Source organism: Oryctolagus cuniculus, chromosome 7 (genome assembly GCF_051225735.1).
Source record: "Oryctolagus cuniculus isolate XC-2025 breed Fujian yellow rabbit chromosome 7, ASM5122573v1, whole genome shotgun sequence".
NCBI lineage: Eukaryota > Metazoa > Chordata > Mammalia > Lagomorpha > Leporidae > Oryctolagus > Oryctolagus cuniculus.
The window spans coordinates 34251790-34265871 of NC_142873.1; the positions used below are offsets into that span (position 1 = coordinate 34251790).

Below are 14082 nucleotides of genomic sequence, written 5' to 3' on the forward strand. Positions count from 1 at the left end.
AAACACGTTAACCAGTCCTAGAAAGTTACAGTCCGCCCTATGGATGCCAATACTTAGAAATATGTATCAAACAGCTCAGGATGTCTGAGTCAATGGGAAATGTGGGTGGGCAGTGGTGGAGGTTTGAAACAAGTAACAGACCTGAAGAATGGTTCTAGCTGCCAATATCAGGTTTCTCATTTGTTCTTTTAAGCCTTTGCAATGGCAGGGAAACTTTTTTTCTGCCAAGGTCCATTTGGATATTTATAACATCATTCATGGGCCATGCAAAATTATCAACTTAAAAATTAGCTTGCTATAGATTTATTGAATTATGAGTCCTGCCTGCAGCTGCTTTGAAAGGGCCCAACCAAATGATTCCATGGCCTGTGCACCAGACATTCCTCACCCCTGTTTTAAGGTAAAGCTTTAGGCACTTCCAAAGAGGGCAGAGGGCAGCTTTCTGAGTACTTGCCTTGTGTAGGGTCTCTTTTTTTCTTATTATTTGCACATGTTGGCCAGGAGTTTTCAAACAAAGCCTTGCAAGTTTTATTACCTTTATCTGAAGAGTAGAGATAGTTTCTGTAACAACCATCACAATTAAAATGGCATCCAAAGAGGCATGTGTACAGCAGTACAATAAAACAATAAAAAGATGAAATAGTTCACATGGCCTATGAACCAACCATCCATCCCTCACCACATGCTTTTACCTTGGTTTCCCAGGAATGGCCTGGTAAAATCCCACAAGTCTCAACAGGAAATCTGCCGAAGAGGCAACAGTGAAGTTTAATGGACTCTGCTCTGTGCTTGATCACCTTGCTGCCAGTTGGGAAACCTACTGTTGGAAAGAATGAAAGGTCATGAAAAAGAAAATGGAACTGCCAACAGGATGAGCATCCGGAAACTGGCAGCAATCAGGTGAGAAATCTGCTAGAGCAGGGAGGGCTTTGCTAGGATCTTTGAGGGCTGTACTGCAGCAGACAAGTCCCTCTGCCATGGGACACATGTAGGGAACAAGCCTAGAAGTGGCTTTTTGTAGATTTCCTATTTGATTTCTTAGTGCCTCCTCTGTGGTGGATACTGCCTAGGGAGCATTAATTAAGTGATGAAAGAATAATTCTTCATACTCAAGTCCATAAGACCACCCTCATAAGTCTTGCGTAGATTTCTTTGTCTCTGATCTCCAAATCCCTCTTTTTCCATGCTCCTAACCAAGCCATTGGTGTTTAGTCTGCATATATGTTTTTCACTTCAGTCTGCTTCTTTATCCACACAACATAAGAGATTGGTCTATTATCCAAAACTCTGTCTCAAATCACTGTACTCAGAGCACCAGCTGAGAGCAGGTGTAGTCCAGCTGCCATTCCTTTAGGGCTGGCCCCAAGCTCAGCCTTTTCTTCTCAGGCATCTCACTGTGGGAGGTGATGGAGAGGCAGGATTATAATCATGATGGTAACACGGGAATCAGGGGCACTTGCTCATGTAGCTTACTGTGCCCCGGGCTCATTTGTATCAGATCCTGTATAACATTTACAGTTTATGGAAAGCTGATAGATACACCATTTCTTAACACTTTGTGACTCTAAGTAAACCCAACTTATGATAGCATGGTCATTTGATATTTTATGATCAGGTACTCCATCTCTTCTATGTCCCAGTAGTACACCTTAGCTCTTTTTCAAATAGTATATAATTCTCTGATGCAGAAGACATGATCTTGCTCCAAACTTTTATGGGTTTAAATTGTGATATTTTCTCATTGGGGTTTGCTGTAAACCCAAAGAACATAATTTCACACCGTAAATACCTATAATGCCATGGAGACTGCTGAGTCATGTGGTCTACCTTGCAGGGCTGCTTGCACTGACATTCAAAACTTTTTAAAGATTTATTTATTGGGGCCAATGCTGTGGTCAGCTGACATCCTATGTGGGTACCAATACAGGTCCTGGCAGCTCCTCTTCAGATCCAGCTCTCTGCTGGTGGTCTGGGAGGGCAGTGGAGGGTGGAGGAGTGGAGGAGTGCTTGGGTCCCTGCACCCACGTGGGAGACCCGGATGAGGCTCCTGGCTCCTGGCTTTGGATTGGCCAAAATCTGACCATGGCATAGATTTATCTCCTATGCACATCCATCTTACTCAAGACCCCTGGCATACTTGTTACTTCTTAACATGATGCCATCAATATAGTGCATGAATATGGCATTCTTTGGAATGACCAGACATTCTAGGTCTCTTGGGATCCTATGATGGTAGAGGGTAGAAGAATTAACACAGACCTGGGACAAAATCCCAAATATACATTTTTATCAACCCCATGAGGTTGCAGAAAGCTTTTTATTTTCTTGCCTGATAGGTATGGAAAAGCACCTATCTGCTGTATCGAAGGTTATATAACATACCCATGGCTGTATCAGTCTTCTCTAGCAATGATATAGCTGGTATGGTGGCTTTAATTGAGGCTATTATAATATATAATATTATAATATTACTATTATAATGACTGAATAGTATATACACGTTTTGCCTTTATAGCATAAAGCTATCATCTTCTAGGAGCCCTCCAGTTTCTGCAGGGACCAAACTGATGAGATAAATGGCAATATCAGGAGGAACACCATCCCTACATCCTTCAGGTCTTTAGACACTGCATTAATCTCTTCCATTCATTCTAGGATGTAGTGTGCTTTTGAGTCACAATTTTAGTGGATATATGGAGATTGAAGATGAAAGAGAAGTTCCAGGAGCTTACATTTGGTCATATTTAATATAACAGTGCTTACCCTACAGTCAAGGAACCCTGTGAGGTTTCCATAAATTACCAGGCATATGCATTTCAATTATTTATTCAAGCACTGAGGAAAATAAGTGTGGGTCCATGGACTCAGTGAGTGCACTGTGAGTGATTACATTTAGTGGATACAGTAGGACTCTCACTCTGGGTCCCAGACATCAATACCAACTTGGGAGCTGTGTTTCACAGTCCTCAAAATTTGAATTGTACTCATCCCCCTATATATAGTTTTCTGAGTAAATGGTCAAGGACTGTTTCAGGAAATATGTTGGTAGAATCATTATCGCATATGTGTTCTGTAATATTTGAAGGGTCCTTCCACCTGAGAACCCAGTTTTTCCTGTCATCAGGCCCTGCATCTGAAAATAGACTGGGATCTAGAAGCTGGGTGCCAAATCTTGGATTTTAATTGGGGTAGTGGTCCTCAAACTCTTGATCACATATTCTTAATTTCTTTGATTACATACACTAATCCATACTCTCATCAGTAGTCTGTTTTTCTTGCCCCCCAGGGATGCCACGTTTTATCAACCCTCTCTATAACTTACTAGGACTGCAATCCAGTCTTGTCACTCATTACAATATGTATAGTGAGGATACTGAGATGTAGTTGTCCAGCTTCTAGAAGACCTTCAAGAGTGAGCACTCACCATCTCCTGAGATAACCCATTCCATAATTAGCCATCCAATCTTGTAGAAATCCTGTCTTATATAACAGAAATATGCTTCCTGGAATTTCTGTCCAGGTGAAGTACCTTTCAATATTTGAAGACAGTTAGCATGCAAATCCTCTCCCATCCTCCCCTCACAATGACTGCTCATAATTCTTCTTGCTCCTAGACTAATCTCAATAGAGCCAGGTCATCTCATTCCCTAAGGGGTTCAGAAGACCAATCCCAGATTATCTGAAGAAAGTGAACACATGTGTCTCATTGAAGAGTGGCAAGATAATACTGAAAAAATAATAATAGGTGATGGATATTATTCTCATAACAGCCATTCATTTATGCAAGAAATATTTATTAAGCACCTTATTCATTCTAGAAATGGGGGATACAGTTGTAAAGAATACAAAAAAATCCTGCCCTTACATAGCTTACATTCTAGAGGTGGGAAACAGGCAATAAATAAGATAATCAAGTGCTATATATAGTATGTTAAGTGTGGAGTGTTAAGGAAAATAATAAAATGAGGAAAGGAGACAGGGAATGCCATATGGCTTGCAAGTGTAGATATCATGTTCAAGGAAGAGCTCACTAAAAGGTAAGTTGAGTGAAAACCTGATAGAGGTAAGTGACTTGTGTAGCTCACCGGGGAAGACGGTCCCAAGGAGAATGAACTATAAGGGCAAAAGACCCTGAGGTAGGTATTATTATCCCCATTTTACAGATGGTTAAGTTACATGCCCGACTGCTGAAGGATGGAGCCAGACTTCAAATTCAGGTATGCTTGACTCTAGAGCTAATCTCCCATATACCTGTCCAGTGATGGAGTGGGGGTGACATTGGACAATCCGGGAATGCTCTATTTTATAAAAGCCTAGAAGAGGGAAGCAACTTGCTCAGATGAATGCATGTGGACACTGGCTGAGCTGAGACTAGAGTATTATCATTTCCACTCCACCACCCCTGCCTCCAGAATCCAGACATTTATCTTTTGGGTAGAAACAATTCCCAAACCAATGAAAGGGCTACGTAAAACTTCATCAATGTGTTTTGCTGATAGGCATTTTAAAAAGTCTTGTCTTGACCCTAACTGCTCTAAATGATGCCTCTTTACTCTGATTGCTGTCATTGGCAGGCGTGGGTTAGTTAGTAATGAAACACAGACTATGGAGTTAGATACAGCTAAACTTGAAAACAGTCTCCACAGTGTTTTAGCTATGTGATCTTGGGCAAGTTATGAAACATCTCTGATTCCCAGTATCATCATCCATAGAATGAAGCCAGAAATGTGTCTCAGAGGTGTGGTGGGGATTAGGTACAACAATCCCCATGCAGTACTTCACACAGTAACTGGGGTAGGGGGGATGCTGTAACCATGCTTATTGTCTTCTCCCCTATGTTTGTCTTTTCACATGCACAACTCCTGCTTTCTTATATTTTTTTGAAAATTGAGAGATTATCTTATTTATCTAGCTACTCACCACATTTTATATCATATGGTGGTGCACAGTAAATGCATAAAAGTGATTATTTGATTGCTGCATCAGTGGGGAAGAAAAAAAAGAGAGTGATTATTGCTTTGGGACTCTGTTGGTGCAACCATCTTTGAGTTGCTTCATCTGTCAGCTCTGTTCACCAGAGCTGTCCTGGCTGATCACAACTGGCCAGCGAATGTCCTCTTCCTTCTTCCAAAAGTCAGGCTGTGTCATTCAGGACGAGAGGCCACTTTTCAGGTAGAGGAAGACATTTCTTTAGTCGAGAGAAGAGGAGTAGCTATCACCATCAGGACACCCGAAAGATCAGTAGGTTCTTGCAATTTCCTGGTAAGAAGGCAAAAATTCCAGTTTAACTCACATCTCTATCCACAAATCTTTCATCAGGACTGCTATCAGAGAGTCAAATTGACCGATTTCAGTTTTTATTTCTTTTTCCCACCCTCTGGCAAGATCTCAACGAGCAGCTAACCAGCTGAAAACAGGAGGAGAGGGAAAAGGCCTGGACCTCGATGATTTAGGAAATGGCTCATCAGCCACCAAAAATTGAAGTTACTTTTTCATTCATATAATGTGTAAAAACATTCTCCACGATAAATATAAGGAGTAGTTCAATGGAATAATCTGTTTATAATTTCTTAAGAAAAAATTCATTCCTGTATCACTTCCTTCTTTAACTTGTTAAATTCCCATAACAAACTTACCAAATAGTTTTTTTACCAAGTTTTACAGATGAAACAACTGATGTTAATAATGTTAAATTATTGGCTCAAGTTTACACAGCTGGTAATTTGAAAACCCAGGACTTGAATCCATCAGCTCTTCATTTGAGCCCAACAATTTTTTCCCCTGCACTTCATTTTTCTGCCACCATCTATAAAAGACTGACAAAGAATAATCTCTTCTGACCATATCTTGGGTCAGTGTAGGTTGTGAGAGAGCATTTTACTACTGTTTCCTTTTTTAAGTGACTCATGCATAGAAACAAGACCTAACACAGAAACATTGTCAGGAGAAAACAGATTTTCAAAAGTTAATAATGCACCTAAGATAAAGTTCTAGTTGTCTCTGAACAGTTGAGAAGAAACACAGACATGCAGCTTTACCTAGAGTCACCTCAGACTTGGAGACCGGGTATCAGTGTTCCCATTTTGTGGCCAGGGATCAAGAGGAGAGAAACAGAATGTGTAGAAAACTTGAGAAAATAACAAGTAATTTTTTTTGACAGAGTTAGACAGTGAGAGAGAGAGAGACAGAGAGAAAGGTCTTCCTTTTTCCGTTGGTTCACCCCCTAAATGGCCGCTACGGCCGGTGCGCTGCACCGATCTGAAGCCAGGAGCCAGCATTCCTGGGCCACAGCAGAGAACTGGACTGGAAGAGAAGCAACTGGGACAGAATCTGGCGCCCCAACTGGGACTAGAACCCAGGGTGCCAGCGCTGCAGGCAGAGAACTAGCCAAGTGAGCCATGGTGCTGGCCAATAACCAGTAATTCTAACAGACTTTAAAAAAATAGGGCTGGCGCCGCAGCTCACTAGGCTAATCCTCCACCTTGCGGCGCCGGCACACCAGGTTCTAGTTCTAGTCCTGGTCGGGGCGCCGGATTCTGTCCTGGTTGCCCCTCTTCCAGGCCAGCTCTCTGCTGTGGCCAGGGAGTGCAGTGGAGGATGGCCCAAGTCCTTGGGCCCTGCACCCCATGGGAGACCAGGAGAAGCACCTGGCTCCTGCCTTCGGATCAGCGCGGTGCGCCAGCAGCAGCGCACCGGCCGCGGCGGCCATTGGAGGGTGAACCAACGGCAAAAGGAAGACCTTTCTCTCTGTTTCTCTCTTTCACTGTCCACTCTGCCTGTCCAAAAAAAAAAAAAAAAAAGTCTATCAATGAATAGCTATTAATTAGATATTATATGGAAAATAGTGTAAGGGAATTATGGAAAAATGAATATTATGTTAGGGAGACAGTATTGCAAAGTTATTTTCACATTTTTCCATATTTTTCAAGGATTTTATATTATTTTATATAAGAAGGAAATAAAGTAATGATTATATTCACTTTATTGGATGCTCTGAAAATACCCACTTGCCCAGGGCTAGGCTACCTCTTTCCATCAAATTCTCAATATGACAATTGATTAAACTGACACTCTTGGAAGACAGATTTCTTCTGGGTCGCAGACACCAATTATAGCTTCTCGATGACGTATTGGTATGTGGAATTGGATCTTGTGGAATTAGCATCCTGCACCTGACCACTGATGGCCTCAACTACCTCTGGTACTCTTCATAATGAACACTGAAGTGGAACTCAATTTTTCAGCTAAGGTCTCTTGGCCTAGCTTCCCTAGAAAATTTTTTCTTTTTCTTTTTAACTTGAAGTCTTGAAAGATTTTGTTGAATCATTATTTCAGTAAATATGTGTGGGGAGCAACCCGGACTAGACTGTTACTGGAATTAAGACTTATTCTATGCATCTGCTCTCCCACAATATGGCGCTGGGAGAGGAGAAAACAGCTTCTACACAGCTGCCTCCAGTTCAACCAATAAACTGTAGGACCTGCTCCTGATTGGAGGAGAGCAGCGTACTCGGCGTGTGGGCAGCCGAGTTAGGATTGGCGGAGGAGGACTATAAAGGAGGAGAGAGACAACATGCACCAGGAACATCTAAGGGGAACACCTGTGCAGCTCCCGAGAGAGCCGGCCGGCGGTGTGCCGCTCCCCCGCGGAAGTGGGGAATGTGGCAGGGGGAACCGCCCTTCCACGGAGGTGGAAGGGACGGTGGCCAACCCGGGAAGAACCAGCAGCAAACCCGGGGAGGGCCGAGCAGACGAAAGAACAGCGCAGGGTCCTGTGTCGTTCCTCCACGAAGACGGGGAGCGACATAATGGTGCCGTGACTCGGATATGAAGCCTAGGCAGGGCTTAGTGTCGTTCCTCCACGAAGAGGGGGAGCGACAATATGCCTAATCCACTAGGCTCTGTAGTTTCATTAGCTTTCATAATTCCCCACTTAGCTTAGAACAATAGAGTTTGAAGAAATGAAGACACTCAACTTTCTTTGCAGGTGAAGAAGTACACTTAGAGAATGTACCAGGGCACTTCAAAAAGTTCCTGGAAAATGTAAATAAAAGTATAAATATATTTTGGTGTAATTTTTAACCCATACATAGTTTTTTCATAGTTCCATTTCCTATGAAAAAAAAATCTGTACCAAAACACTTATTGTAACAAAACAAAATCATTTTAATTTTGTTTTCCATGAACTTTTTGAGGTATTTCTAAATGTCAAGTATATATCCTAGCAGATCTCACATTTTTCCAATTAAATTACAGGCTGCCTCATAAAACAAGCATACCTGCTCCTTTCCTCACTATTACTGGTGTCCTTGATTATACATAATTTTAGGGGAAAGTACTCTAGTCTTCAGGATTGAGGGTGTCAGAATCAACTTGAGGAGCTAGTGTTATGGTGCAGCAGGTTTGACTGCTTCCCGGGAAGACCACATCTCTATCAGAGCACTGTTTCTAGTCTCGGCTGCTCCGTATCTGATCCAGCTCACTGCTGATGTGCCTGGGAAGCAGAGGGTGACAGTTCAGGCACTTGGGCTCCTGCCACACACGTGGATGACCTGGATGGGTGTTCCAGCTTCCTGGCTTTGTCCTGACCTAGCCTCAGCTCTTGGGACCCTTGGCAGAATGAACCAGTGAATAGGAGACTCTCTCTCTCCCTCTGTCACTCTGTCTTTTAAATAAATAAATAAATCATTGAAAGAACAAACTTGAACTATAGAGCTTTCACATTTGATAGTGAAAGAGAGACACTGTATATGCACAAACTTACATGTGGACCATTTCAATAAATTTTATAATTCATTTGTTTACTCACAAAAGAATATCACCCTGCGACTCAAAAATCTGTAACAGAATCTATGAAATCAGGCAAAAGGGAGCCAGGAAGTGAGGAACCACAATGAGAATTTCCCAGCTCTCCCAGTGAACTCTGAGGACACTCCCTAGAGTGCCTTCACTTTCTTGGAAGTGGCATAGGGAGCATCGCATTCAAGTGCACCCTCAAGTAGAGTCATAGACCTGGGCACTAGCCCTGGATTTGCCACATATCATCTGTGTGATTTTGAGAAAGTCACATAGCATCTCTTGGTCCCCCAACATCATCTGTCAAATAATGGTCAGACTTAAGAATCTTTAAATAATTTATGTTGCATGAAACTGAACACGGTTAACTTAGGCAGAGAAAGACATAGAATTCTAGGAAGCCTTGATAATTAGAAGCAGTGTCGTTTTCTGAGTAGGGCTGTGGGGGGTGGAGCTGATGTTGGAAGGGATATTACCCAGGTGGCAGTTCTTACTGTATGAGGCAGCACCAGAAAGAATGAGTTCCTAACATTCTTTGTCCTTGCATCTCTCTGCTCAAGCCTCAGAATCCTACATTCCTGGTTTGTTGGCCCAGGATAAATTCATGTGTCCAGATCTCAACCAGAAGATAGAAGCCAACTGAAATTACAGCCTCACCGAGACTGCATTCAATAGTGGTGGCAGGGGGCCAGCGCTGTGGCATAGCAGGTAAAGCTGCCACTGCAGTGCCAGCATCCTATATAGGCGCCAGTTCATGTCCCGGCTGCTCCACTTCTGATCCAGCTCTCTGATATGGCCTAGGAAAGCAGTAGAAGATGCCCCAAGTGCTTGGGCCCCTGCATCCACGTGGGAGGCCTGGAAGAAGCTCCTGCCTCCTGGCTTTGGATCGGCACAGCTCTGGCCATTGTGGCCATCTGGGGAGTGAACCAGTGAATGGAAGACCTCTCTCTCTGCCTCTGCCTCTCTGTAACTCTGCCTTTCAAATGAATAAATGAAGCTTAAAAAAATAGTGGTGGCAGGAGGTGAGAGCTGTTACCAAGTAAGGGATCAGATTCTGGGCAGCCAGAGCATATAATAATCCTTTTTGTACTCTACCAGCTTTTCCTTCTTTCTTTCATTTTTCTTCCCTTTCTCCCTCCCTTCCTCCCCTCCTCGTCTTCCTTCTCCCTTCACTCTCCCCACTTCACTCTTCTTTAGGGCTCTTCCAAATACCAACTGCTTTACATCCTATGGGGAGACTAGATTTAGCACATAAGGGTAAATTGCTCTCTTCCAGAAAAATCCCTCACTTCTCTCCAGACTCCCAGGAGGGTAGGGCTTATTGGAGGAGGAGAAGAAGATTGACCTAGCTGCAGTGAATTCCAGAAAGCAAGAGAGCAGCAGTGTTCTTAAGGACCAGAGCCAGACAGGGCTGGGAGCCCTGAGCCTGGAGCAGATGGCTGTGAAAAGTGTCCACCAAAGACCCCTAGGTACTGCTGCTAGTCAGAGGGGTTCCTTTCAGAGTGTTCCCATTAACACATTTTCTTGGCTTTCACCTTATGGCTGCTGGGATGAGTGACATTTTCCTTTTCCAAACTGTCCTTATCAGTAATGCAACAATAGCTAATTTAATTAGCTGCCCTGAATGGCAGCCAGTTTGAGCTAATTTCGTTTTGCTAGTGCTCCCTGGTACATACAGAACTGATAAGCATACTTCCCTCCAGACACACAGTGGGGTCTGGGAGGCAAAGTGAGAGTGACAGTGGCTCCTCCAAACCCCGTCTTACACCTGTGGGATTTAGCACTTGACCAAAGGTAAGTTATTCTTGAGGCAGTATTCACCAAGGGCCTATCAAATTTGTCAGCTGAAAGAGATAAAAGAGACAAGCAGGAAATTGCAAAGGCAAGGTGCCCAGGATGAGAGTGCGGGAAGAAACACTCCCTTTAGCAGAAAGAACGCTTGGCCACAAGATCTGGATGTCAGCCATTGACCATCCCCAAGTCACTACCCGTCTGTGTCTCAGCTACACGGAGCATCATAATAATCACTGCTTTACTTCTTTCACAGACGGGTTGCAGCACAATGATAAAATGGAGGTCAGAGGGCTTTGACACATAAAGCTCTCTGCCAGTGGAGAACATTCTGATCATGGGTGTATTCTCTACATCTCAAGGATTCTTCTTTGTCTCCCTTAGCACCTAGCATGGGGTCTACACGTAAAAGGTGCTTGACTTATGCTTGTTGATTGATGATAGAGGTACATATGTGAGAGGAGTTGTGTGGGGACAGGTTATGGTACTGGGAGGTTCCACATACAACAGATTGGACATTGTAAAGTTTCAGAAAGGTACAACTGCTTATGTTAGCTTTGTTTTCAATATACAAAAACAGCTCTTCCATCCCACAGGCACCTCTGCCCACTGTTCTCCGCTCCTAGTTTTGCCAGTGTCGCTGTCCCAGGTAAGTAAAAGACCACACCCAGGGGTAGATTTTTGTATTTGTTTCAGGGTCCTTTCCCCTTTTAAGTACTGAATTTCAATGGAATATGGATTAGAGATTGGATTTACTCACATTGAATAAACCACATAAACTTGAAATGAGTAGACTTGAAAAAGCTTAGAATAGGAAAGATCTATATGATAATATTGTTCCTTCTCATTACTTTAATATGCCTTCTGATATTGCTATTTGGTCAAACATGTTTTAATAAACATGACTTCTGGGTTGACCATCTATTCTCACCCCCACACACTTCCCAGGCGACCTCATCTACCCCATGGCCTCAACCACACCCCATATGCTGCTAACTCACAAGTTGTTAACTTCAGCCCTGACCTCACTCCTGTACTTAGTTATCAAGGATCATAGCAGCTTATTGAAACTGTCCACCTGGATTTTCTATTCGAACTTCCACTCAAGCAGCCCAAAATTGCTCTAACCACCTAGTTTAACACAATCCTTTTGTCTTAATTCTTTGTTTTTGTGGGCAGCTCAGTTTTCAAAGCCAGAACCCCAATCTTCCCTTCATGCCTTCTTCCTGGTAATCCTGAATATATTGATTTTATCTTCTATATATCTTTAGAATCCAGGCTTTTCTGTTCAGTGAAATTATTTTATTTGTGTCATTCATCCCCTGCCCAATTCCAAACAGAAACTTATCAAAGGTAAAGATTTCTGATTTCTTAAATGCATATTGGGCACATATGGAAAATGTTTGCTCACCTGAATTAAAATCTCCTTCTTTCTATTCTAGTAGGTTCTAAATCTCTAGCAAATAACAATTAACAATGCTTAATATAATTGAAGACATAGCTGAATGTTCCCATTCTACTATAATAGCTACTTCATGGCCTCCAAATTGACAGTCAACCCCCAAATTTGCTATGAATTGTGTAGATGGGACTTTGCAACCTCAGTGATGGACCTGCCCTTTGGGCCTGCTCCCAAATTGGAGGCAAACACATAGACCACCCAGAAATGTCTCCAATGCTTGCAGTAAAGGCAACTTCTGCTCTGACTGCCAGTTTGTTCTTCATAGATTCCTTACCTTTGACCCTCTCACAGCCCTAGACTCACACATGGTTTATTCTTCATCAATTCAAATTATAGGTCTTTGCTTTTATGGTTTGAACAGGATTTGGCTCCCCAAACTCATGTAGAAGTTGAAACTCCAAAATCTTATGTTAAATTAGTGGATTCATGTTAATGATTGGTGGATTATGAGCGGAGACTTCTAATTATGGCATCTGGGAGGTTGACTCACGGGAAGTCCTGAGGTGATTGGAGGTTTGTCTTAGAAGGCAGTTTTTGAGATAGGGTCGGTTATATAAGCCGAGTGTGCATCTCTCCCTCTCTCTCTGCTTCCTGCCTCACCATGTGCTCCTCCTTCCACATGCATTCTGCCATTTCTACCTTCCGCCCTCACCTGATGCTTAAAGCAATGGTATGGACTGATCTTAGACTGTGAACCTCCAAACCTGAAAGCAGAAATACACCTTCCTCCCCACTAAGTTGCTCCTCTCAGATATTTTAGTTAAAGTGATGAAAGTTCATTCATACAGATGCCTATAATGAATTATTAAAGTATTTGGAATCTCTTAATGATAATTGACATCTTAATAATAATTTTGTCTTGTTTTTAGCCATTTCTCTACCTTTTACTTAGTTATTCACATAGTCTTCACATCTTGCAACATTCTTCCTCCAGCAATGCCTCTAGAGCCCTGGGGTTAATGGGTGTCTTCATGCATACTGAAAGGTTGTCAGATCATCGTGGAAGATAGCACAGAGGCTTGAACCAGACAGCCTCAGTTCAAAGTCCGATTTGACCATCTCCCTGCCTCGGGCAGCTCTTCTGCAATATGGGAGCAAATAAGGTGCCCATATTCTTCACGGGTTCTTAGGAAGATTAAAAGAGATAACTTGTATGTCACAGTTAGTACTCTACCTAACACAACAAAAACAACCTGGATTTTGAGGACCTAGAAGATATCAACGGGATTTTGATGAAAACTTCATTCTATTATTAAACATTTTAAATTGCAAAATCAGGTGCTTACTGTGAATAGATTCAGTGCTATGCAGTTGCCTCTAGTACCTCATCTCATCCTCATATGAACTCTATAATGTAATTTTAATTATACGCATTTCATAAATGAAAAAAAACTGTCTTAGATTAAAAAAAACTGACCGATGGTACAGATAGTAAATGGGAGAACTAGAATTTGAACTCTGGAAAGTTCAGAGCTAAAATTAAATAAAATACATACCAATTGTTCATAGTCCCTATGTCTCTGTAAATTAAACAAAGAAAAAGAAAATACTTGGATGAATTTTAAAATGAGCATGCAGATAGAAAGGAGCCAGATTGGGGTGGTGCTGTGGCTCAGTGGCACAGCAGTTTAAGCTACCATCTGCAGCACTGGCATCCCATATGGGAGCTGATTCAAGTCCTGGCTGTTTCATTTCCGATCCAGCTTTCTGCTAATGTGCCAGGGAAAACAGAGGAAGATGGCCCAAGTCCTTGGGCCCCTGCATGCATATGGGAGATCTGGATGAAGCTCCTGGCTTTTGGCTTCAGCCTGACCCAGCTCCGGCCAATGCAACCATCTGGGGAGTGAACCAGCAGAAGGAAGACCTCTTTGTCTCTTTCTCTGTAACTCTGCCTTTCAAATAAATAAAATAAATCTTTTAAAAAAAGAAAGAAACCAGGCCTAAAAGAGTCTTTACTGTTTGATTCCGTTTATATAAAACACTAGAAAACAGAAGTTAAAATAATGGCAGAAAACATAGGGGATGCCTAGGGA

At 42.5% G+C, this 14082-nt stretch overlaps 1 protein-coding gene and 1 long non-coding RNA gene across 3 annotated transcripts in view; one reads left to right on the top strand and one right to left on the bottom strand.

Annotated features, from left to right (window-relative positions):
- LOC149125402 (uncharacterized) overlaps nucleotides 1-14082 on the top strand; it is a 518945-nt gene that overhangs the window by 276009 nt on the left and 228854 nt on the right. The gene's annotated exons all lie outside the window — the stretch shown is intronic.
- Nucleotides 3778-14082, bottom strand: part of PBX1 (PBX homeobox 1) — a 332058-nt gene continuing 321753 nt past the window's right edge. For both annotated transcript variants that reach the window (XM_089299648.1, XM_089299650.1), the window contains one exon: nucleotides 3778-5259. In XM_089299648.1, the coding sequence (XP_089155774.1) occupies nucleotides 5239-5259 (21 nt within the window). In that variant the 3' untranslated portion in view covers nucleotides 3778-5238. The remainder of the gene's footprint in view (nucleotides 5260-14082) is intronic.